General features: G+C 35.8%; 1 protein-coding gene across 2 annotated transcripts in view; it reads right to left on the reverse strand.

Moving 5' to 3' along the window:
• Window positions 1-25473, reverse strand: part of RNGTT (RNA guanylyltransferase and 5'-phosphatase) — a 193792-nt gene that overhangs the window by 128683 nt on the left and 39636 nt on the right. For both annotated transcript variants that reach the window (XM_074896019.1, XM_074896018.1), the window contains exons 9-10: window positions 13863-13998; window positions 7255-7326 (exon numbers count right to left, since the gene is read on the reverse strand). In XM_074896019.1, coding sequence (XP_074752120.1) covers window positions 7255-7326; window positions 13863-13998 — 208 coding nt within the window. The remainder of the gene's footprint in view (window positions 1-7254; window positions 7327-13862; window positions 13999-25473) is intronic.

The raw sequence follows: 25473 nt of genomic DNA on the forward strand, positions 1-25473 counted from the left end.
GTTGCATGTGCACTTTACTGAAGCACAAGGAAAAACACAAATTATCTGTTTGGAAGTTTACAGAATAGATAAGGAGATTTGCAAATTTTGCTGCTCAGACACACAAGTCAGGTTTTCAATGATGAATAAAAGATAATCAAAAGGGAAGGGGCGTAGGGCAAGAAAGACTTTGAAAAAGACAACTAGCTAAGATGCATTTCTGTCCATCCATCTTCATAGGCCCAAAAGCAGCACCACTCCCTTAATGTTAAGATTCTCCATTCTCCTAGCCCACCACCCTTTGTTGCCCTCTCTATTCTGTAATGCTAACCTATTCATATAGCCTAAAGAACACCAAAACACATTACCTGGCCAGACTGCCCCTGCTATCAATCAACTGAATTATAAAAATAGAGTGAGGAAGAGAAAGTGATCTTAATACACCTCTCCTGGTGTGACATCAGAAAGCAAAGCAAGACACAATTCAGTAGATGCTCTGTATTTCATTTACCTGACACCTCTGAGCCATGATAGAATGAAGTGATATATACAGATTTTGAGAACATAACGCATAGTAAGAGCACTGTTACAAACATATGGGCATTTGTTAGATACGTCTCCATAAGAAATAATAGAAAGGATGCAAGAGTAAACACGTGCAGGGCATCCTCATTTTCCACAGTACTATTAGTAATGAAAAACATTTTAAATCTGGACTTTGAGGTGGTACCAGTTGAGAAATAACCTCAGAATTAAAAGTAATAGCAGAAGGGTGACTGGCAGCCAGGTGCATTTGTAAACAGAAAAGATCCAATTAAAGACTTGCTCTCTGAATTGTGCCCTCAAAATTTTCACACAACATTTTTAAGATAAGGTTAATAGGCTAATAAATGAGACACAGCATGTACTGTGAGTTTTACATCACTTTAAAATGAGGCTTGTAATAGAAAAGTCAGACACGGTAATATTTTACAGGGATTTAAAACAAAAATTTTTCATGCATGAATTCAATGAGCACATTGGCTGTGGGCAGGATTTATGACCAGCTTATCTGTTTACCATGACAAGTTTTACCTAACAGCTACAGCATTGTTATGCATAATGACAACCAAAGAAATCTGGATCTTAACTTAATTTAATACACAGAGAATTAGGAAATTTAATCAAAAATTTATCTCCTTTCTAAACATTAAAATAATTATTCTTTTATAAGCATTCAGTCTATTCTTACCATTGCAATCTGCTCTTATGAAAACTTGGCTAGAGTTTAAAAATTTAAAGGCCAGGGTTAGAAAGGAAAAGGAAAGTACTATTCATTTTCAGCATCTTTGCTAAGAATGCATTAATTAGATCCTACGTTATGCCAGTGTTACTTTTTATTACTTAACTGAGGAAAAAAAATAGTTGCTTAACTTTAGCATCTATACATCTACATGTAGCTATTGAATATGATCTAAGAAAAAGCCTCTCAAAACAAGGTTTCTCGGCAAAAGCTGTCACAAAGATGACTGGAGAATCTAGACATGTTCTTCTGTGGACTGTTTCTGGTGAATAGGGATTTGGATTCACCTGTATTTGCTTCTGGGACTGTTAATTAGTCTATTGTCAGCTTCCTCCATTACACTAGAAACACCCAGCAAATCTGAACTTTTTATTCACTATTCAAGTGAAAGAAGTAGTGCTATACAGCTACAGTTACTATAATAATGAGTTTAACTACATGAAGACACAAATCAGGAAGCTGAAAAGTAACAGGCATTGCAGGGGTTTAGCTCTGTACTCATTAAGACTAAACGCCATAAGGAATGTTGGGTGCCATCAGCTTTTTATGTTCAGAGGAGTATGAAAAAAACAGTTTTCATGTGTGTGGAGCACGCACATAACCAGTGACATAATGAGGACAAAAAAACTCAATTAGCATATTAGAAGCTAAATAAATACATGCAATTTTAAGAAATACTTTGTCATTTTTCAAAGAGAAAAAATATTCGTCTTGGGGAAAAAAAATCCATTTAGGTTGTAAGAAAAGATAAACTGTGTTACAATTGATTTCTATTTCTAGAAACATTTTACATGCCAAATGTGACTTGACACAATAACAACATCTTTCCCATACTGATACCATCTTCTCCATAGATAAGCAGAAGTGGCATACTAGTTTTCATGCTTCTTGGATCTTCTTTTACCCTCCATAACAAAATCCTACTGTATGTTGTGATATACTACTATTTTTTATTCCACCTTAATCTCTCTCTTTTCAATGTAATGAGCTTTCATGTCCTCTGCCCTAAGTCCCTAAAGGTACATCAACAGCAGAATATCTGACATTTCACAAAACAGCACTTTCTGAACTTCAGAGGTGAGACCCAAGTCTGTGAACTAGAAGACACCCTGGATATATCTACACAGGCCTCATCCATGCCCCTCAAGCCACCAGCTCTCTGACTATGTTCGTACTCTCGCTCTCCAGAAGAGGATGACAACATCTCAGAACACCTGGTAAGAATGGTCCCTAAGCAATGTTAAACTTTCAACTATTCTTGAGAACTGCTCAAGAGCACTGTAGCCAGCCAATACCAAAAGTGTGCCAGGGACCATTTTAACTATTTAAAAAGAGGGTAAACTTTCAGTAGCAGGATTCTGCCCTTCGCAGAGTTTTATTTATTAGTATAAATGTATGCAGATTTTATATACTTTGACTTTCTCTTTCTATAAAGAACCAAGTGAAACAGTAAAGAAAATGCAGAGATTGCTCTGGGTTGCCTCAAAGAGTTGAGGTTGAAAGGCAGACTTAATTCACTAGCGTATAGCTTCCTTTCTATGAATTTGATTTTAGCATGTGAGATGAAAGCAATGAGATGGCTGTCATATTTTGAGTTGCTATTAATAATAATCAACGCCATGATTCAGACTGAAGAAAATTACAAGAAAACCTTTTTTTAATATCCTGAAGAATCACTTGTTTTTCCTGACATAGTCATCTCTTGTAAAATGATGGGATGCATTACCACAAGCTTTTAGAAACTAGATGTTACAGAAACGGTTTTTAAAAGAAATTAAGTCACAGGGTTCCATCAGCATCACTAAAGACTGATTTTGCAGCAGCTACAGGTGATAAGCATCAGAATTCAATACAAAATTTATCATGGAAAGAGACAGGCAAGATAAATAGTTTCCATGTTTTCCTTAAGAACTCCAGTAGAGGTCTCTCAATACTGAAACTCTATATTTTACCGCCTTCTTTCCAGTTTTGGATCTTTGTTTTTTAGGCTGAAGCTTTAAGTACACAGCTTTAAGAACAAACATACCCTCTCATAATTTCTCCTCATAAAAGGCAACAGCACTTATGGTATTTAGTTAACTTAGACACAGAGAAGCCAGTCTAAGCATTCGGGGTTTCATTTAGGTATCAGGCTTCAGTCCTACATGTCCCCTTGTTTAAAGCCAGAGAAATATGGCATAGAACAGAGTTAAGGTTGCCCTGTCTCAGCTGCTACACTTCCAAACATGCATTTTAATACTGATCTAAAAGCAAGATACTGAAGAACTAAAATAAATACAAGAATGGAGTACACGGCAATTTTGAAACATAACAATAATGGCCAAATACACTGAGAATAGTTCAAAGTGATATTACAAGTAAATGCTATTTGGAAATTTTTAGTTATATAACATTATTTTGCTGTGATCTAAAATTTAATACCATTATTTTTCTGTATACATGTTAACAGTTTTCAGTGACTGTTTACAGTCATCCTGAAGGGCACAAGTTGACATATATCTTACTATAAATACATGGTGCATTCTGACAAACTATATATTACCTGATTTTAGTACTAACTTCTGTATTTTTTTGTTAGTGCTAGTCATCCTAACACACAAATTCTCACCAGTATTGACAGCGCACATAAGTCTTTGGGACTTAATACATAATCTGTCAATGCAGTATTTCAGAAGAAATATTCTGACCAAAACCAGAAAACTTTCTAACATTTAGCTAGCAAAATAGATTGAGTACCTGAGAGTGTCAGCTGAAAATATCTCTAGTTCACTAGACCTGACTAAAACATAAGGTTTGCCTGAACAAAAGTGTTCACCGACAGGGTTTGTATTCACATTTCCCCAGCTGCAGTGTCACGTCTCTAACAGCAGAGTATGCCGAGTCACTGTGGAGGATGAGATGGGGGACATGTTTGAAATCTTGCAACTCCCATGATGGACTGTGAGTACAGTAAACTCCACTGTTCACCTTCAGAAGACACAACTACTTTCAAGATCAAAAGAAGCAACGTCGAATTCCAGAGCACCTCATATAGCTTGTCTGTCAGGCTGGTTTGTTTTGTTTTTGGGGGGTTTTGAGTCAGGGGTTGTTTCTTTACGAAGGAGGGGGGGCAGTATGTTTTGTTTTTAAATAGGACTGATGCTTCGTGTAATTATTTGATTTGAAGCTCTGCTAGGGAAATTTACACAAATCTAACTCACACAACTTTAAAGGAACTTATCCTTTCTTGACAATTACAAGTTTTTAATACATTTACCTCTCAGTGATAAAATTCTGTTGATCATTTCTTGCCAAGCCAAACATCCTTGGGTGCCCATTTTTGTACTTAAGCTTCTAAAATTAACCTAAAATCACTGTGCTTTTTTATCTTTGTAGTAGGACCATTGCTAATGACTTCTTGCAGCTAAAGCCCTGCTTGTACTCATACTGATAACATTATCTTAAATTGTCCTTGACATTAACATAGTATTACTTCGTAACTAACTCCTGTCTCATTCCCAGTTCATTTAAAAAACAAACAAAAAACCCGAAACAATCTTTAAAGCTTTTACAGCCTTGTTCAAAAGCAGATTGTTCCTAAACCTTAAAAATCCTCTGGAAACCCTCTGATTATTTTTCCTGTTTGCCAAGTGGTACTCTTCATGGTAAGTCTGGACCCTTCGCTACAGATGAGGGTTTCCTACACTTTCACCCAAAAAATGTTTCATCAAAATAATTATGACTTTCAAAAAGTGTTATTTTGCTTGGACCAGTATATGCATATTTCAAAACTGAGGAAAAGAGACTGTACACTTCTTAAATTTTTCAAAGGGAGAGTAACAGCAGCAAATGGCACTTTAGACACAAAGAGAGAACAGAGACGAGGAAAGACATGAAGGTAAATAAACACAGAGTCACAGATGGAGGAACAGGTAAGAAAATGTAAAGGAAAAATGAAAAACCAGGAGTGGTTACAGAAGATGGTATTTTTCAGGAGTCTACAAGGAATTTTTGCTTACTGAAAAGTCCTAATCATAGGAAGGATCCAAGAAACTAACACTTACTTTTCAGAAAAGGTTAAAGAAAAGATCATCAAGATCCAGAATTAAAGTGAGTTAACAAAAAGCTTCTATTCCTAACCTAACAAGTATTCTGCACAAACTATTACTTTTAAAAGCAGCTGTCCCAAGTCACACTATGACTACGCTTGTAAGAATACCAAAGTAATTTTTCATGACTAGTCCCATGTCTACATTTGCAATTTCCACTTACGCTGAGTGGCCTACTCGAGCTGAGTAGCACCTTAATCAAGTCTAGAAGAGTCAACCATAATTTATGAAGTATGACATGCACTATGGTTTACTGCTTGTCCTGTTAGGAGCACTGAAACACTAAATTTGTTTTTCCAGAAGCATTAACAGATACTAGAGTGTTTTTCCATGTGCTGTTCAGTCACATGTCTAGTGATTAAATCTGACACACTGTTGTGGTTTAACTACAACAGGTAGCTAAGCCTCACACAGACACTCACTCACTCCCCCTAGAGTGGGATGGGGGAGAGAATGGGGAAAGGGTAAAAGTAAGAAAATTCATGGGTTGAGATAAAGACAGTTTCATAGGTAAAGCAAAAGATGTCCACACAAGCAAAGCAAAGTAAGGACTTTATTCACTGCTTCCCATCAGCAGGCAGGTGTCCAGCCATCTCCAGGAAAGCAGGGCTCCATCACTCACAATGGTTACTTGGGAAGAAATGTGCCATAACTCCAAATGTCTCCCCTTCCTCCTCCTTCCCCCAGCTTTCTATGCTGAGCATGATGCCATGTGGTCTGGGATATCCCTTGGGTCAGTTGGGGTCAGCTGTCCCAGCTGTGTCCCCTCCCAACTTCTTGTGCACCCCCAACCCACTCGCTGGTGGGGTGGAGTGAGAAGCAGAAAAGGCCTTGACTCTGTGTAAGCGCTGCTCAGCATAACGAAAATATCTCTGTATCATCAACACCCTCCTGGTCACAAATCCAAAACACAGCACCTATGAGTTACTATGAAGAAAAGGAATTCTATGCCAACCAAAATCAGTACACACTTTCTGTTCTCACAAAATTTTTTAAAATATTGTTTTAAAAAGACATATATGGTTAAATTGATCCTTTTTGGAAAACATTTTCTCTTCCTTAGACGTAACACAAATCACTAGAAGATTTCTTTCATAATAAGGGCTAACAAGTGGAACATGTTGTCAAGGTTAGTTCTTCAAATAAGCTTCAGCAGGCAACTCTGCCATAAGACCCCTGACTAACTTCAAAAATCATAATATACATGTAATTTGGGACAAAAAAATTAAAAAAAAAAAATCTATAAAAGATAACATACAGGAGCCCTTTGGTGACATTCAAACCTTTACCATATTTGAAAGCTGCTTTAAACAAAAGAAGTTTCTCCTTTTATGTACTGTTTAACAGCTCTTTCTTGTGACCAGAAAGACTATACTCCTAGCTGTCAACAAAGCCTTCTCCTTTTCCACAACTTTCACAACGTATTTCTTTATTACGTATTTGGCCTACAACCAGTGTCAACAGGAGAGCCTGCTGTTGAGGGCTTAACTGAGGACCAGTTGCCTGGTTTCAAAGAGAATTTTGAGTAAGAGGTGATGAAGCAGCCTAACACGGAACACTGTAATGCTCTGGTAACAAATATACCACTTAAAGGTGAACTTCTCCATCCCCTCTCAATTTCACTGCCTAAATAGTTCAAACAGGCTCTAGAAATCAGAAACTTTCCAACAGTGTTTAGCAAACTGTTTCAAACCACCATCTTTTATTGTGCAGATGGAAATAAACCAACGTCTATTGTAAGACTGGTTTCAATCTTAATTCTGATGCATTGCTTGTTATTGAGTTACAAAATACCCAAATGCTTCTGGTGTTTAAATTTACTCTGAAGGTCTTATACAAATAAGATTAAAATAGAAATGAGAATCAATAACTAATGACAAAAGCAATAAAACTGAAAGTACTTACATTAAACTTAATAATGTCATATATCAAGTACCGCGGGACAACCTGTCCATTAACCTTGTCGATGATCATTTCCTTAAAAGAAAAGAGATGACATTTACATTTATTTCATTAATATAGAAGAATTTCTACATATTTGTACTTAGTGCACATACCTGTAAGCATGATCCAATCAAACAGTGGCCACATCTTTATTATAAAAAAGTTTTTACAATAGGTCAAGATCATAAAAATATTATGTCTCAAATGTCTCTCATGAAGCATTCAGTAAGAAGCCAGGAAACTGTGCTAAGGCTCCACATTCTGATCTGCAATATTTATACATTAGTTTCCCCACAGCTTTAGAAATCACTACCTTTCTTGAGTGAACAATGAGTTTTTAGAAACCTCCGTAAGAACTGCAAGCCTAAGTAAACCAAGCACTTTTGGAAATCTCATCTACAATAAGAATTACAACAGCAAGGAAGTAAAGAACAATCATTAACATCCATTTTCTATGATCATGTTGGATCTTTTCACATTAACAGCATCCTAGGCAGCAGTGACAACTGCAATTTGCTTGAATGTTGCATTGTGACTGAACAGTAGGGTTCCTTCAATTGGAAATATCACAGATACTCCCTGTATGACATGAAATTAGTTAACATTCAATATATACTGGTAAACCATATTGAATGGTATGTCAGCTTGAAGAAAGACTATTAACAATCAACATCCAAACACAAAAGCGTTTCCTGAACTTAATGCTACATATAAAAATATATACATTTTACATGCTGGTCCTGTGATGTGAATTAGATATAGTTTATTAGTTCAATAAACTAATAAATAATATTTCGTTTCATATAAATTAGTCATGATTGAAAATGGTAACAATTAACCAATTGGTAGATCTTTTTCAGAGCAAACTTTGAAACACTCACTTCTCTAAATGCAATCTTCTCCCTCCCACTCAGTTCTTGGCTAGTAAGTTAGTTGTATCAGCTAAGGATTTTTTGCTGCCAATATCAAGTTAAAATTCCAAATTCACGCATATGAGATAAAACACTTGGAAAAGGTGAGAATATTTCACTGTTAACATGATGAAAACAAAGCTATGAGCTCAAAAGTTACTCAAAAAGAGAACTTTACATCAAGTTAATTTTGTTAAGTTTGTTTCTTGCTAGGTCAGTAGCATTTTTATGTTTTACAACCATTTAACTTCTCTTAGAATCCATAACTTCTTCAGAGTACCAAACAAGAGTCTCAATGTAAGATTGACTTTCAGTCTGTGCACATACCAAGCTTCTTGAATTGCACCTAGTATTTAATTGCATTTGGCTTTGAAAAATAATCAAGCAGTTATAAAAACATAGGTTTGTTTTAAAGCAAACACAAAGCTCGAAGCACTGAAAACTAAACTACAAGAAATGAACCTGTTCTCAAAAAACACTGGGAATTTTAAGTTGCCTACTTAATATTTTGGAATCTCATCTTCTGTGAACCCAATACTGAGAAGGAGATTGGGCTTTCACAACCAAATGCAGCATCCACAGATGTTGGGAATGACTACCTGAAGCGACCATACACATCTTTACACATCATTTAAAAAAAAAAAAAAAAAAAATTAATTCAATGAGTGAAAAAACACTCCTTTGTAACATTACAATATCTTATTCTTAAGTCTAAAATTATCGAGTCACAGGTACTATCAAATAACATTTGCAAAATGTCTACATAGAAGTGATGTAATAAAATGCTGTTCTGTTGCTTTCCAGTATTTAGCTAGGGTACAGGTAAGCTATCAAAGGAACAGCAGATGCAACACTGCAGTGCCTTCTTTGACAATAAATTTTATAACTAACTGCAAGAACAGATGGAGTAGGTATACCCTAAGAGAGAAAGAAGGCATGATGTTCAGAAATGGGAGATTGTGTACAGATATAAGGGGGGGGGGGGGAGACAAGAACCTCCCCAATCCAGATTTCCTGATAGTAATCAGGTGAAATGAATAACAAAGTAAAACTGAAACAAAAAAATAGTACAATATTTCTTTAAAGTTTCAATAGTGTTAACAGGTGAAGCACTTTTAAAAAACATTTAACTGAACATGTATTTAAGGTTTAATGACTCATTTCCTCAGCATGCATATTCAGAGCCTCAGCTTTGATGCAAAGCTAGCATTTGTATGCAAAACCCTGAAAACATTTCAGTGACTGGTATTACAACATTTTATGCCTAATTTTCAAAATCTGAATCTCTGAATATTCAGTTTAAGAAGAATTATGAAATACACCCAAGAATGATTTTTAAACCTTCACTGGAATGTTCAGTTTTAACATAGAATTAATTTTATAAAGAAACATTTTCTCTACTTCAGATATATATAAGCCTTATTGACTATTATTGGTCAAAATAGCCTCTTTCCTCACATCCTCACTTCTTCCTCCCCTGTCTCTTGTTCTGTCTTCACATTCAGACTGAAATCCCAGCTACCAGAACAAATAAATAATAGCACATTATGCCTAGAAGAGATGACAAATTTCTGCGCTGCTCATCTCCATCATGTCAATAACATTCACTGCTCCATTAGTTACACCAATACAACTGTCATAAGGCAGAAGCTGTAAAGTAATCATAAGAGCCATTCAGATTAGAAATACTCAACACATCACTTTTTAACAGTCTGATTTCAGAATCTTCCTTGAAACTATGAGAATCGAAAAATACTTAAGGGACCAGACCTCAAAGGCAAGTTCAGAGACTATTGGGAAAATGTAGTATTTGAGAACTGATCACATTCAAACTCACTCATTCTGCTCTGAGTAATAACCTGATACTCTAAGTCTATATTTAGGCCAATTTTTAGGTAACTAAAGGCCAATTTTTAGGTAACTAAAAACTTAAACCCAAAAAATCACTCACATGACATGATAATAGAATACTAAAGTATCCATAAGATGCACCTGCATCCAGGCATTTCCTTTTATAGACCCCATGTAGAAAACACAGCCACTATTGTGTATTTTAAAATTACCACTGCTAATAAATACAATCTTTACCACTTGTCCATCAGCTGCTAGTTTAGGTATTAGCCTAATCTACAGGTTTGCATAACAATACCCAATGGCCAGTTTTGTCCATGTAATCTGGTGAAACTGTAATGGTTTCATCTCCTGTGCTGGTGTTCATCTCCTTTTCTTAATCTCCTGGTGCTACAGAGCATAGACTTACAACATATTAAAAACAGCAAATGCACTAAGAGCTTCTAGCTGGACAAGTACCAAAAGAACAAAGCTGGACTGACAGCTCACAGACATTTCCCCCCCCCCCCCCTTGAATCACACATATCTCAGAAGCAATTTAAGATTTAAAATAATCCCAAATTTAAACAGAAAGAAAAGGATCTCATTTTACCAGCCACTTGCAGAATGCATTTTTTGTTGACACAGATTATGGAATCAGATCTAATGACACACCTGTTTATTGTTCCTTTTTCTCCTGTACCTTGGCTTTCCTTTGTCCATTTACCTTTAAGACAGTTCTAGTCACTGCAGTATTTCAGGAATGAAAAGAGCTTTTTTTTAAAAAAAAAAAAAAGTATTTTGCACAAAGTATCAGCCTTTGTAAACTCAAAAAGTTTTAAGTTATGCCATTTCTGAGAGAGCTTACAAACAAGTGAGATCTGTACTGATACAAAAACATAAATCAATCTCAATCTCGCTTTCCACTTTTGGAGTCCTTGGTTCTCCTAAGCCTTCCAAGTCAGAACCATATTTTATATATAAATAAAATATATACAAAATTGTAAAAAGTATTTCAACCCTAAGAATGCATTTTCTACTCAACTCTTCCAATCCTAAACAGAATGTCAAGAAAATTCCTGAAAATAACTAATTAGTTTTCTTCCAAGACAGCCAAATATACTTGAACAAAAATCCATACATCCTCTCAGGCAGCAGTATGGATGCAAACTACATGGCTTCTAAAGGAATACTTCATATTATACTAGTCACCTGTAGGTAATATTCAAATTCGCTTTAATGAGCTTTGCAGAAAACTTTCTTCCACACCATGAAACCAATCACAACTGAAGAGCTGGAGATGAGCACGCAGTATTGCAGGAGATCTCTCATCACCCAAGACCTAACTCGTTATAGTAAGAACTGCTTGCAAGTAATTTCAGCCCGAAGTGAACTGCAAATGCATTTGAAATTCTCAAAGACAACCACATGAAAGTCTTATACCAGAAGCCTTAAAGCAAGTTAACAGATCACTGAATTAATGGAAATTGCCTTTATGAAAGTTTTATATACACTGTCATCTAAATAAAGTTAGGGAAAATTATCTTTTGTATTCTTAACATCAGTAGTTGTTTAGCTGAACGGCACTGATATCTCTGTTCTGACTTTCCTTCTTTCTAATAATTTTCAGGATTACTGTAAAGCAATGCCAGTCAGGCTACCTCATTCTATATTTTCATTCTCTGAAAGAGAAAGCTACTTCGAGGGCAGTAGATATGAACTACTTCAACAGTACTTCAACACTGATCAGTAAAATACGTTAACACAAAAAAGCCAAATTTTTCTTTCCATGGATTAAAAAAAACATTACACATATATCCACAATAAAGGAACAGTCATGAAAATTATCATCTGGCACTAACATTAAACAAATACTCACAAAATTAAGCTGTTCTGATGCTTCAGATAATAGGCAAAATTTATATTCAAAGCTGCAGAAAGAAATTTCAATTGAAAAGAAAAATTTTCCATCCATAAGGTTTTTTTTAACTGACCATACTCAAATAAATTTAAATTTTAAAATCTGTACTATGAGAAGTATTTATCCATTGAAAGGTTTTAGTTCTATCTCAGGTACTTTATTCAACCAAAACTTGTTCATTTAATGTCATTTTGCCTTCCATTTCATGAAGAAACCAGGAGGGGGAAAAAAAAAATAATCATAGTAAGACCAGTTTGATGACAATAAAGTGAAATACTGACATGCCCTATTACAGTCAAATTTTGACAGAACAACAAATTAAGTGAAGTTGTAGTTCATGTCCTGGGTAACTGAGAGAACTTCATTTATTCTTAAGAGACTTAAACTATAGATCTGGGAAAACACAACACACCAGATCAGAGCCCCTCTCCCATGCCCCACAGCCACTTCTATGCACATATCTAAATATATATGCATCCCTGTCTTCCACCACGTTCATATTAGCCACCCTTATTAAATTATCTCTTTAGAAATGTGAAAAAAAACAAAGAGTAGTAGTTTCCCTGAAGAACACCTAGGACTGCACCATATGGACACTGGCAAGCCATTACTTTCTCAAGAGCCTTAGAAAGAGCAGGGCAGGAAAAATAGTACCAGGCTTTTTATCTCAACAGTATGGAAACTAATGTATGTCATTAAGAACATTATGTACATCATTAGAATGCTGCCTGGCTGAAGAGGCTCCTACCAGACATGACAGCTTGTGCAAGCACTTTTGAGCTGACGGCATGGCATTTCTTGCATTATGCTCTCAATTTTTCAGTGAAGCAGAGGTGGTGGAAAATATTCCATTATCTGCTTCTCTGTCCCTGAGATAGTACATTGTTCCTTGTAATAATCATCCTCACAGATTCAATTTATACATGCTTCTCATGTAAATGTGTGCTCAGTAAGACAGATCAGTCACAGAAGTGACATTTCAAGAAGGATACTAACAACAAAGGCCTGAGAAAGGAAAGAAAGTAACAATGACAGTATGGTCTCCTCTATAAGAAAGGTGCATTAGGCTTCAGGACACCAGTATAGAAGATCATCCCAGATATTCAGTACTTCAGCAAACAAGAGCTACAGCAATGTAGAGACTCCAATGTTACTGAAACACGATAGGAAACTGCATTCATCTACACTGACGGATATTTAGTGTAAGAGCTAACAAAATTCTTTTGCTCATGTAAAATAGGAAGGTCAAGAAAGGAATAAACTCTTCTTGTGGTTACTCTTCTGAAAAGTTTACCAAGAATACTCCACGCCAGCCTTCAAACAGATGTTTTACAGTTTGTTTTACAACTAGCTAAGAAAGTTCATTGGCAAGTTTATATAATTTAAATTTAAACTTAGAAATGTTTTAGTCTTAAACAAATAACTAAGCCATTTCTAAATCAGTCAGTAATTTAGATCAGCTGAAAATAAAAGTGACAAAAACAAAGACATCACTTCACAAGTCTGTCAAAAGTTGATGAAAATTTTACCAAATTTTAGAAATATTGACATTAACTGGATCAAACTGACCACGTTTACTGTATCAAAATATAAAGCTATAAGAAGAGATGAGGTTCGGCAATCATTTCTTTAGATTCTCTTCAAGCTTTTTCTCATACTCAGAGAATGTCATCTCAATACCTTCATTTATTTCAAAGACAAACAGCTCCCCCCCAGAGCAGTCATTACTGCTACTCTGTAGATAAGAAATGACTTATGAAGTGTGATTCCCACATTCAGCCAGTGACTGAATCTATTACTCCTGAAATCCTATGAATCACTGATCCAGGCCTAAAAATTTGGCCCTGTTTCTGAATGGTAGCAAATTGCACTGAATTGTTACAGTAATTATACAGTATGCTTCTTACCCCATCCAGAAGAGTGTTTGTTAGATGCATGCGAAGATCTTTGCGAAACGGAAATTCCAGATTAGATACATGAAAAATCGAATTGTCTCTATCAATCATAAAAACTTCATTCTTCCCATCAATCAGCATCATGTACCTGCAAAGGCAATGTTAAGATATACTTAAAGGTATATCCTCTAGATCACTACTATTTTAATTTATATTGTGCTAAAAAAAACCAATCATGACAGACATCATAAAAAATGCATTTCAGAAATAATTTTTTCCACTTAAAAGTTTAAACCTATTGCTTCAGGAAAGCAGATAATTTAGTTCAATGCACTTATCACAAAGAGAAAAGTTCAAAAAATATATATTTATATTTTTTTAAATGTTGCTGTGTCCAGATAAAACAATGACTGAAAATCTATTAAAAATAACAGAGGTTTTAGTGCTGTAAGAAATACATGTGGCTAATTCAGTTAGATTCAGCTAAAAGATCTTTTATTCCCATTTTTCCTTTATTAAGTGGACCAGAACTTTGCCTGGTATAAATCTTCAGAGTTTCATTCAAAGGAAACACCCTTCTTGCCTATCATCTGTTATCTAACACTGCAGTACTGCAAAGTCCCAGCCAACTATTAAGCCACTTTTCGTTAAAACACTGACAAATTTAGCCAAGGTACAATCCTCTTAAAGAAAAACCCAAAGCTTGCTACACTATCACCAGCAATTTGTGAGCTTGGTTCAGTTGCAGGCAACCAAACTTTCTAAAAATTTCTTTATATTACGACAGTATTTGGGAGACCAAGTCATTAAATTAGACCTCTCTGTGCTAATCCCACAGAAGACTGCTCTCCAGAGGTAACACTCTGGATACAAGAAAAAAGAGTGAACAAGCAGAAAAAAAAAGTAGTGAAAAAGACAAAAAAACACAAGAGACGCTGAACAACGCAACAGGTGTAACACACCTGAGTTACCTTTGTAAAGTTTTCTTTGATCTTTGCAACAAGAATACTAAAGCAACTGGAAGTGAAGACTGGCAGCTTGATTTTGATATGGTAAAGGAAGACAGAAACTGTTGTGGGGCTCAGAAGGTTGGCAGAGCAAAAAAAGAACAGAAAAGTGCTTTTTTGGAACCAACAAGATGTGATTGCACTTAGTAAGACCAGTGAAACGAACAATATAATTATCAAGATGTGAGCGAATGATCAGACAGGAAACACCACAGTTTAACAGCAGTGGAAAAAATAAGCATATAAGAGACAAAGCTGACAAGAAAATTCAAAAGTAAGTCCAAGTTCAGTGTCACAGTCAAACCTCAGTTATGTCAGTTTTACTAATTACCACTTGAGCTGCTGTAATTGAACTTATGCCTGATCATGCCATAACTGTATTGGTGGTCCACACCAAAACTGAGAGCATGACCCTAAGCTGAGCTTTCTTTCACTAATCCTTTCATTTCACCTTGCACCCAGACATACTAAAAACACAAGTGTTATTACAGAAGTTCTACTGAGAAAAGTCAAAAATCACAGAAATTCAGAAAGAGAAAACAGGAGCACTACCAGTTGTCAAGACAGTTAATTGTTCTAAAACTACACAACATTTAATGTTCTTGAATAGCCTCCGATATAAATAGGAAACAGACACAAATCTTCGCAGAGCAATTAACCAATTTGGATTGCAGTACAGTGTCTTTGATAGCACAGAATAGGGAAACACTTGATTAAAAGCAAAAGATTATAGAAGTTTCACCATGCACACCAGAATATTTTGAAAGAAAGCAAGCATATTTTGAAGGCTCATTTGGTAAAGAACCTTTCATACTTGTAAGTCTTTGGACATATTCTGGGGAAAATAAAAAAACCTGTACTTTTTGTAATTCATCTATTTCTCCTTCGTAAGTCCTGGTCATGAAGAAATAACAAGTATCAGTAGCCTTTTCTAAAATTCACCATTGCTCTTAAAAGTAATGCCCACAGAATCTCTGCTGTCAAAGCAAAGCAGTGAGCATCCCCCAGAAACCCTGCAAGCAGCTGCCCTGTTGTCTGCACAGATCTGGCCTTTAGAAATCAGTAGATCTGACTACAGAAGCACAGTACCACCCGTCCAGCTTAAACACTGTCTTTCAGTATTATGACTATAATCATAATTCACTATAGATCAGCTCAACTGATGTTTCTCCATACACAAGATGAGTACTTCAAGTAGTTATGTATCAGTTGCAAAAAAAAAAATACATATATGAACAAAAAACCTCAAGGGGGGAGAGGGAGAGGAGTAGATTAAATCAATGCAACATTAGGAGAGTTGAAAGCTGCACATGAGATGCTTTTATGAAAAAAATAATTCAGTATACATTCAACTAGATAACTTGGAGCCAGTACCTCAGAAGCAGTAATAATCTACAGGCAACATTAATTTTTCAAGCCATGTAAATTAATTCAAAACTAAAACTAATTAGAAAGAGCATGTTGTGTTTTTCTCAAAAATTAAAGAAAGTATGGGAAGGGAAGAAGAGGTGTGTAAGTAATAGGAAAAAAAAAACCAACTTATGCATGCTACTTATAAGTAAGCTTAATTGGCCATCCCTGCACTCCCATATTCACTGCTGTTTTAAGTACATGCTTTCATTTGTAACTTGCTTCAATGACAAAACAGTATCTAATGCCTCAAGAGATTTAGCACTTAAGAACACCATACTTGAATCATCGGTACAAATGTGGTGCAATAATATATCTTCCAACTGCTTTGGAAAAAACACCCAGAATAACGCAAATGGGTTGGGTTGGGTTTTTTTCAGCTACAGGTTCAAACACACAAGATTTCACCAAAATCTGTTACCTGAAATCAAAACTAAGCCTAACACACCACCACTTTCTCTAGATTTTTCACTCAAAACAAAATCTAGGGAAATTGATTTAAGAGTTGGTAGCTGAATAACCCACCAACCACTAGCAGTAGGATACTTTCTTTTGCAACCCACAGCACTAACTCTTCTTCCATGATTTCTGTCTTCCTCTCTTTAGTATTTGTCACTGTTAGATGTTTATACCATAAATTCTAACAGGTACAATAGTAAGTCTTAGAACTGCATGCAAAAGATTTCCAGATAAAGATCACTAGGAATCACAATTATATTTTACTTCAAAGAGCTACTGAGAAACAGTATGTGCTTACTTTGAAGACAAAAAAAAAAAAAAAAAAAAAAAAAAATGCAGACCCATTTGTCATGGGTTTCATGTTAATGTATTTGCCTAACTTAGAAGCTGAACCAGTTCTCTCGCATGAGACATTAGATTGACCCAAATATGTATGTTTTGAAAGGGTTTTGCTTGTTCAGTTTTTTTAAGCTGAAAGTCTGAAAACTTCTCCATCTCCCAATTCATTAAATTATTGAAAAAAAAACACAAAACCCCTGAATGTGGTCCAAAAAACAGAATTTTTGTCGTCAAAATTCTAATTATTATCATTGTAAGACAGAAGAAATTTGGTCAAGGATGGATTGACAACCAAAAGCATTCTATGAGCAGATGATAAATGAAAATGTGCAAGAAGCAAAAGAGATACACAACCATGCCAAGGTTTTGATGAAACTGAATTTATTAATTAATGAGGGGATTGGGCTGGTTGGTTGGGGTTTTTTGTTTGTTTGCTTGTTTAACTCAAAAAGTTTAAGTTCATGTGCTTAACATCTGGCTTTATGTTTTCTCCAGATGACACTTCAAGCTTTCCTGGAGAAATCTTGTAGAGTGCTGACCAGTACATTTCTGAATATTATTTGGATGTGCCCTGACCAGTTATATTTTAAGAAGTTAATTAAGGTATTAGCAGCATAAGCACTTAAACCAGAATAGAGAGCGTGCCTCTGAGAAACACCACACCAGCAAAGAAGAAAGAATGATGATTTCTCAAATACATTCAGCTGGAACTAAAACAGCACATAAGAGCTTAACGTCATGGATTGTATTGCATACTTGAACACTACTTGCTATTACAGCTGTACATTTATCACTAATTATCTCTATAGTGTGAGCACCCAAAAGCTCTAATTAGTAACCAGAGCCCATTGCCATTGTATTAGATTCATTGCAAGTACACAAGATAACAAGGCCCTGTATCAGATGGCTCAATCTGAATTTAAAACTAGACGAGTGAATAAAAGAGCAAGAGTGGTGCAGCAACAAGAGCAGTAACAGAACTGCTCGTTCACCTTTGATAATTGTACACGAAAGCTGAGAATTTTGTTTGAATGACAAATCATCTCTTCAAACTGCCAATCCAACCACTACAAAACAGCCAGTTTCCATTGCAACAGAAGTTCTGATGGGCGAGTGAAAGAAAAAAGGGTCATGGTGTCCACACAGATTAATCTCACAAGCAGATAAAATATCTAGGGATAGAAATGTTAAAATCTGAAGTTTCATTAGAAGGTACTTTTCATCCACTTCTGGTCCCGAGGCAAGGTCTGTTATTAATGCTAATTGGACATCAGTATTAACACGATAATTCAGGAAACAGGATGAAAATTTCATTAGCAAAGAGTTACAGCTCTTGGCATCAGACAAGCAGATCTTCAAATCACCTACCAGAGTATTAATAACTTTAATCTTTAAACTTTAAAAAATGTCAACCCCCAAATATCATCTTGAAAAGTTTTCTCTTTGGAAATCAATTATTTTTAGCATATCCAAATACAGACAACTGATTCAAAGGCTCATTTGCCTCCACATACATCCTGTTCATGCAGTCCACATCAGCTGGACCCAAAAGATATGCTAGAAGAATTATTTTATTAAACTTCCATTTTTAGTTTAGCTTGCTTGTGGTTGGTGGTAGGTTTTTGTCGGAGTTTGGGGGTTTTATTTGTTTGGTTTGTTTGGGTTTGTTTTTTTTGGTTTGGGGTTTTTTTTTGTTTTGGTTTGTTTTTGGTTTGTTTTGTTTTTTTTTTTTTTACACAGTTCTGAAGCTGACTTGAGCTACATTGAAAATGCTAAGTTAAAAACCAAAGTATTTCCTCTATGTAGATGTTCAGTGGTTTTCACCATTAAATTTGAAAGTACAATTCAGGAAAATATTATTTAAGGCAAAATAAGGCAAATTACTTGGTCTCCCTCAACCTACAGTCATTCACAGCCACAAAGAACAGAACTGTGTCTCCCAAGCTCCAAATCCAATACTGCACCACCAGAGCATGCAGCCTCTACTCTCTTTCCCAGCTTATTAGGATTCACAAAATTGGCTTTGAAAACACCCCCAAACACAGCACCTCACATTCAGCATAGTGCTTGCCAAAACACATTTATGGTGAAATTGATCTAGAAGTTCACAGAAGCTTTGCCACTGACTTCAATTCTATGATGCATGCGCCTTACCTATGTTTAACTTACTTCCCTCAACCAAAATCCCAGCAACTATCCCAGTAATGTTACATATGTTGATTTTGTACTTTATAGGGCTTTTAAAATCTTAAGTATAAAAAAAAATATAGCACAGCTTCCTCAAACTTTGAGACTTCATCTTCCAAGTTCAAGGTCAACACAAAAGCAATTTTCTAAAAAAAAAATCTACAAGTAGCAAATGGGTTAGAAATACTTTTTTAAAGAAAGCTTAAAAATTCAGCTCCTGTAGGAGACTTCTTTGCCCCACAGTATTTCTTTAAATGGGTTATATCAAAGATGATTATTTATTTTGACACGGTATTGTCATCCTTGCTTTTTTTTTTCTCTTTTAAAATACGCTTGTGTCTGTATTATCATATTAAAGAATGCAAAATGTAAGAAATTCCATCATCAACTCTAAGTGCAAAATACACAGCAGCTCTCCATTCCCAGGGGAGTTCATTACACAGCCTAGAATTCAGTCTTGTGAAAGCGCTGCCCTCCCACACAAATAAGCATTACCCAACTCAGAATAGCAATTAGCATCACTAATATGTTCGCTGACGCAGAAGCAACAACGAAGTCCTGTTGCAGATATCATTTTCAATTTCTTAATTTCCTTTTACGATTGGCAACACTTGAAGATCATGAGCATGTCACCACTCCATAGATCGATCACCCAAGACGAGGCCAAGCCACTTGAGCACTTTACTTTGGGCCCTGCCATTCTCTCCTGGCAAGACAGCATCAACTTCTGGCCAGATGCATCAAACACTGTAGAAAAGGCCAGGAGGATGAATATTAATGACTGCCCTCTATCCACTGACAGCAGGAGATCATCTATCTGTGTCACTAAGCCACTGCAGTTTCATGTTCTGGCCTGAATCCAGACTGTGTTGGAACTAGAGTAACAGTTTAAATTAGACAAGTTTGAAGTTGGCCTGTGGCAGATGGAGCAATACACCCAAAAGTCCCAATAAATGGGGAAGGCTCAGCTTGCATTCTTCTCTTATATTAATTGCTGCTGGCAATGGTTGCTGTTTCAAACTACGTCTCCTGAAGGATGATAAAGCCTGGATACAGGGACACTAACACAGGAAGCTGTATAAAGACTCATTATTATCAGTGTATAAACAAAAGGAAAACATTGTCTTTTCAATCAGCACAGTGACAGCTCTGTCACAAATACCATTTTCAAACTTGTACATGCGTTTTCATTTGCATATGAGCCAGCAAGAAACACTGCTACACATAAGATGCTGTAAAATTATGTAAGTTGGAAGTTAGTCTGCTCTGAATATACTAACACTTATATTTGTCTTGCATACCTCTAGGTTAAATTCTGCCATCAACAGTCTCCCCAGTATTTTAAACCAAAAAAACCCCCCTTTAGATTCTGACTGACAGTAATTTCCAATTAACAGCATCCAGCTCCAATATTTCTCATGCATGACCTTGCATTTTCTAAACTAAATATCCTTCTAGTTTTATTATTCTGCTCCTCAGTGAATTCGGTGGCTTGTCTCCCTCATTTGTTTGTCAGAACATACTTGCTTTCTGTTTCAAAATTCTTAATGACAATATAAAATTAATATTCAGATCTCCACCTGTGGCTTTCTATATATTTGCTTCCTAAACAATCCACTGCCCTTTTCTTTCAATCCATTCCTTACCTATCTTGTAGTTTTAGCAGTCTTGATTAGCCTCAGTCAAAGATCAGAACTGTGAGATCTACCACTACTCTGTGTCAAAGACAACTGTATTCCCTTTACATACAAACTCCTGCCAAAAAGGTTGAACTCTGAGGAAATGCCATTCCTCATCTATACTGCTGACTGTGTTCCTCAGTCCTTCTGATTCCATTAGCAGTTCCCCTTAATTGATCCAAATCTATCATTTTAGAAAGAGAATCTGCATTGTTGATCTATTTTTACATCTCCTCATTACAATCATAATGTTCTAAGTTTAAAGCAAAGCCTTTTCATCAATGACCTAAACTTATCTTCTGCAATCAAGACTTTTTTTCCTCAATATTGAAATACTGTGTTACTAGGCTGCTGTTTAGTAACTAAATGTTTCTCATGTATCTCTTACTATGTTCAGAAGCACCTGGATTTGTCACTGGTCAAAATCCTCCACCAACTTTCCACCCTTGAAAGAGGGTAGAACTCAGATTCCGATTAAGTTTCGTAATTGTAAGGTGTCTACTTTAGGGTGAAATTAATAGTTCCCTCAGCTTTAATAACTGTGTTGGCTAAACTCTTTTTATATCAATGGAGATCTAGACACTCAACTTGCATTAGTATGTTCATAGTAACAACTCTGATCAGATTGAGTATCTGCAGCAGATTCAGCAGTAACCCAGAAGTTTACCTTAATAATCCTGTCGTGATTTTTTAAAAACCTGAACTCCGTAACATTTTTTTATCCTTCAGCTATTATGAATATCAAATGTTATCCCTTTATTTTGCATCTTCCTAAACAAGGAATGCTTTCCAATACTCATGCTACAGTCAAGAAAGTTATCCTAGCATATCTGCTACACCAATGTCTAATTTCATGAGAAATTAGAAGGTTACCAATATCCAGCTTCATGTTCTGAATTACTTGTTCAAGCTACTGCTACCCTGACTTAATATTAGCATGGAAAAAAAATAAGCTATTTTCTTGTCTTATTGATCACCTCGTATCACAATGAAAGGGCTATACTTAATTTTGATATTCAAAGAATCACAGAATCATTTACATTTATGATTGAGTCCAACTATTAACCTAACACTGTCAAGTCCACCAATAAACCATGTGCCTAAGTGCCACATTTACACATCTAGTCTTTTAAATAGCTCCAGGTATCTATGAACTGATATTCATTAATTTTTCCTGCTTATTTGAGACCACAGAACTTAATTTCCACAAAATTCATTAAGGTGGTATTCCCTGCATTTGCACAAGTTACCACTGCAGGATAACAGATACCCAATAGCTTATACAGGTCTCCCTAATCTTTACTACTCGTCAGTCTCCTCCACTGTTCTCTCACTCAATGCCATATTCTTTTTCTTTGTTTCTGCTTGCCACCACTCTCCTTTAAACTCATTGCAAGTTTCCCTTTTCATTTGCTCCCCTTGACAACACAAGGTCCAGAGAAGAATTTTTTTGTAACTGTTATGACCCTGAAAATCATCAAAATCGAAGCAGTGAATAAGCAGACGACATTTACTACAGATATCTTCAGAATGTCCCAAACTGCAGTAACAAACAATGCAAGTTTTGATATCCAAAAGGTACCAAGACACAAGCAGGAAATGAGATACAACCAGACTTCCCACCATACAATTTCTAAATTAATTCAGCTGAGAAAGCTAATATAGCAGCTACTTTTTAGAGGTCGATGAGAGGACAGAAATGCATCTGCAGTCAAAAAAACCCAGCAAACAAATCATTAGGTCACATAACTAATAGGATGGTGCATAATACAGAAATAGTATTGTATCACTATAGAATTTATTGGTATTCCCTTGCCTAGGATACTATGTGCACAAGCATTAACTGGGAAGTCAGTTTCTGTATAAAGGAGATAACAGTAATACCATGGAGCATGAAAAAATGCTTAAGTGTGGAAACTGGTATCATTTCTCCTAATAAAGTATCAGAGTTTAGAGTGAGTTCAAACTTCATTTTTTCTTGTTTCATAAATCAAGGATAAAGATGCTTTTAATTAATTTAACAGATGGCAAATTCAAAACCAATGTTCAAAACCTAAACACACTTTCTATCTAAATATTATCAGACTGTGAAACTCTGCAACAGAGCTGGTAAAACCAAGAATTTAGCAAGGTTAAAAAACACTATGCAGTTACAGTGTTTTTCTTGACTGCCTTCCAGGGTTTTAATTAAATTATAGCGCTGTGGGGATTTTGTTTCTTTATTTCTAAAAGGATATTAAAACTTATGGGTTAAATTTGAAGTCGTCTTGTTATCATTACTTGACCTCCAACAAAGGGTAAATTAATCTACAACTACTATGTACTGAAGAGTTCTTAGAGTGCATTATGACATATCTGGTGTAAAATAAAGGAAGAATTAACTAGCTAGAAAACATATGAACCAGTAACTGAATCTGGATACTAATAGATTTATTTTAAATATGAGATTCTCTTTGTTTCACCCAAATGTTAATGATGCTAAGTGGTTGAAGTATATTCCTACATCAGATGGAGAAACACTACTGGAAAACAACTCTACGGTATAGTGTTCTGATTTAAAAGCTGTAAGATTAATGGAACAAATTATATCTCAAGCTTGACTGAACTACTGAATTCTCTTATAATTCATTATTATTATTATTTATTGCAGATACTGAGCTTCAAGCTTGCTGGAACTTGCTTGACTCCATCCCTCATCCACAAATTTTAGTCTCAAAGTATCTTAGAGATTTAGAAGGGAATTCATGACTGAAGCAATGGGCTGAGGGAAAAAAAAAAAAAAAAAAAAAAAAAAAAAGGCAAAGCAACAATTACACAATGGTATAAGAAAGAAAAAACAAATTAATTTAGCATGAGATGAGTAGTAGTTACATTCCTTCTTTCCCCAAGCAAGAGAACTGTAACATCTCTCATGGAGGCTCATAACATAGCAGTCAAGAAAAGAATATCACAGCTTTGAAAAAAAGGAAGTTCCCTTAACTTTGGACTGATTTATGCCAGAACGTATGCTAGGTCAATTCTGTCTACAGCACAGGCACAAGCCACAGAAGAGAACAACTACCATTTGTGCTCACAGATCAGCTCCAAGGAAAAGGGTTGCCCTAGATATTTGTGTAGTTAAACTTCACAAATCGGATGTTGTTGTTCCCTGAATAAGCTTAGATCATTACACTTCATAGATGCGCCTTGTAATCCCCCCAAGAGAACCAGCAGCACAGGACACGCTGTTCCACTATTAAAAGTGGTCTGGGAGAAAGGAAAATAAATAAACCAGTAATCACTGATACTTGTCGCTTGAACATCAGGTACACACGCAGGCACACCATTTATCTTCATCTAATTAGAACATTTTAGGACTACAGTTGAATAACTCTCAGATTAGTATTCACAGCACGTTACATAATAAGCATTTTAATGCATTAACTATTTATAAATAAACAAAAGATCTTGCTTAGAAGACAATCTGTCCAAATATTAAAATAGTTATATATGAATAATCACTTAAGTGGTACTTTTCAAAGAGCTCAGAACTGCGACAATAAAACTTAGTGAGCTGTCAAAAGGCTGCAAAATTGTGAAGCATCAAGTCTGCTACTTCACAAAATATACCTTCTGTATGGTACCATATCAGCAGTGCTCCTTAACAAGTTAAGAAAGAGACACAAAAACAACAGCTTCCTTCTACCACTTCTTTTCAGTCTTGACAATGTTGCAGGTACGTATAAATGAGAAACCACACCCTTCAGTAACAATGCCTTCCTTGGCCATTGGAGTCAACCTGAATCCAGACTGAAGATGACATGTTGTGTCACACCTATTTATTCATTCATTCTTCCACACTGAGTCAATTTAAAAACACACTTCAGGAGAAGGGAGAAGCAGCAAAAATATATGGATGTGCCTTTGTAATAAATAAATACATAAATACACCATCACCACCACCACCCACCCTCCAAAAAAACAAAAACACCCCAAACCACCCACTCCAAATGCAGCATTAAGATTAAAAACAACTTCAACCTAGCCCAATAGACCTGGTCTATAATATACATCCCTACTTTAAATAATACTGCCTTCTGGAAACTTCTTAGGAATAACAGTATTTATAACTGATAGTTCCAGATATTAGTCTAACACCTTAATGATACTCTGTGCTGCCTCGTCTGACCTACAGTCTCTAAAGAGAGACCACTCCCGGTTCATAATTGATATAGTTAAACAGAACCAATGAGTTAGCCAGGGACACCTATCAGGCTGGCTACCAAAATCTGACAGCTCCTTTTCTGCTGTCAGTCTGCAAACCAAAGTCTAGGCATGCTCCCATTCATTGTACAATAGGTAAAAAAGGAGAAAAAGACAGCATGTCAACAGGTGGAGATCACGGGGCCACCTTGTGCTAGACCTTCTTCACCCTGAGCTAGAGTGTCTTTACTTTGAGATAGAGGATACACTAAATATGCAGAAAGTGCCCTTCATCTTACCTCAGCTTAAATTACTTTTGCACCCTCAAATAAAAACTCAAGTAAGTATGCAATATTCATG

This window comes from Athene noctua, chromosome 1 (genome assembly GCF_965140245.1).
Source record: "Athene noctua chromosome 1, bAthNoc1.hap1.1, whole genome shotgun sequence".
NCBI classification, from domain to species: domain Eukaryota; kingdom Metazoa; phylum Chordata; class Aves; order Strigiformes; family Strigidae; genus Athene; species Athene noctua.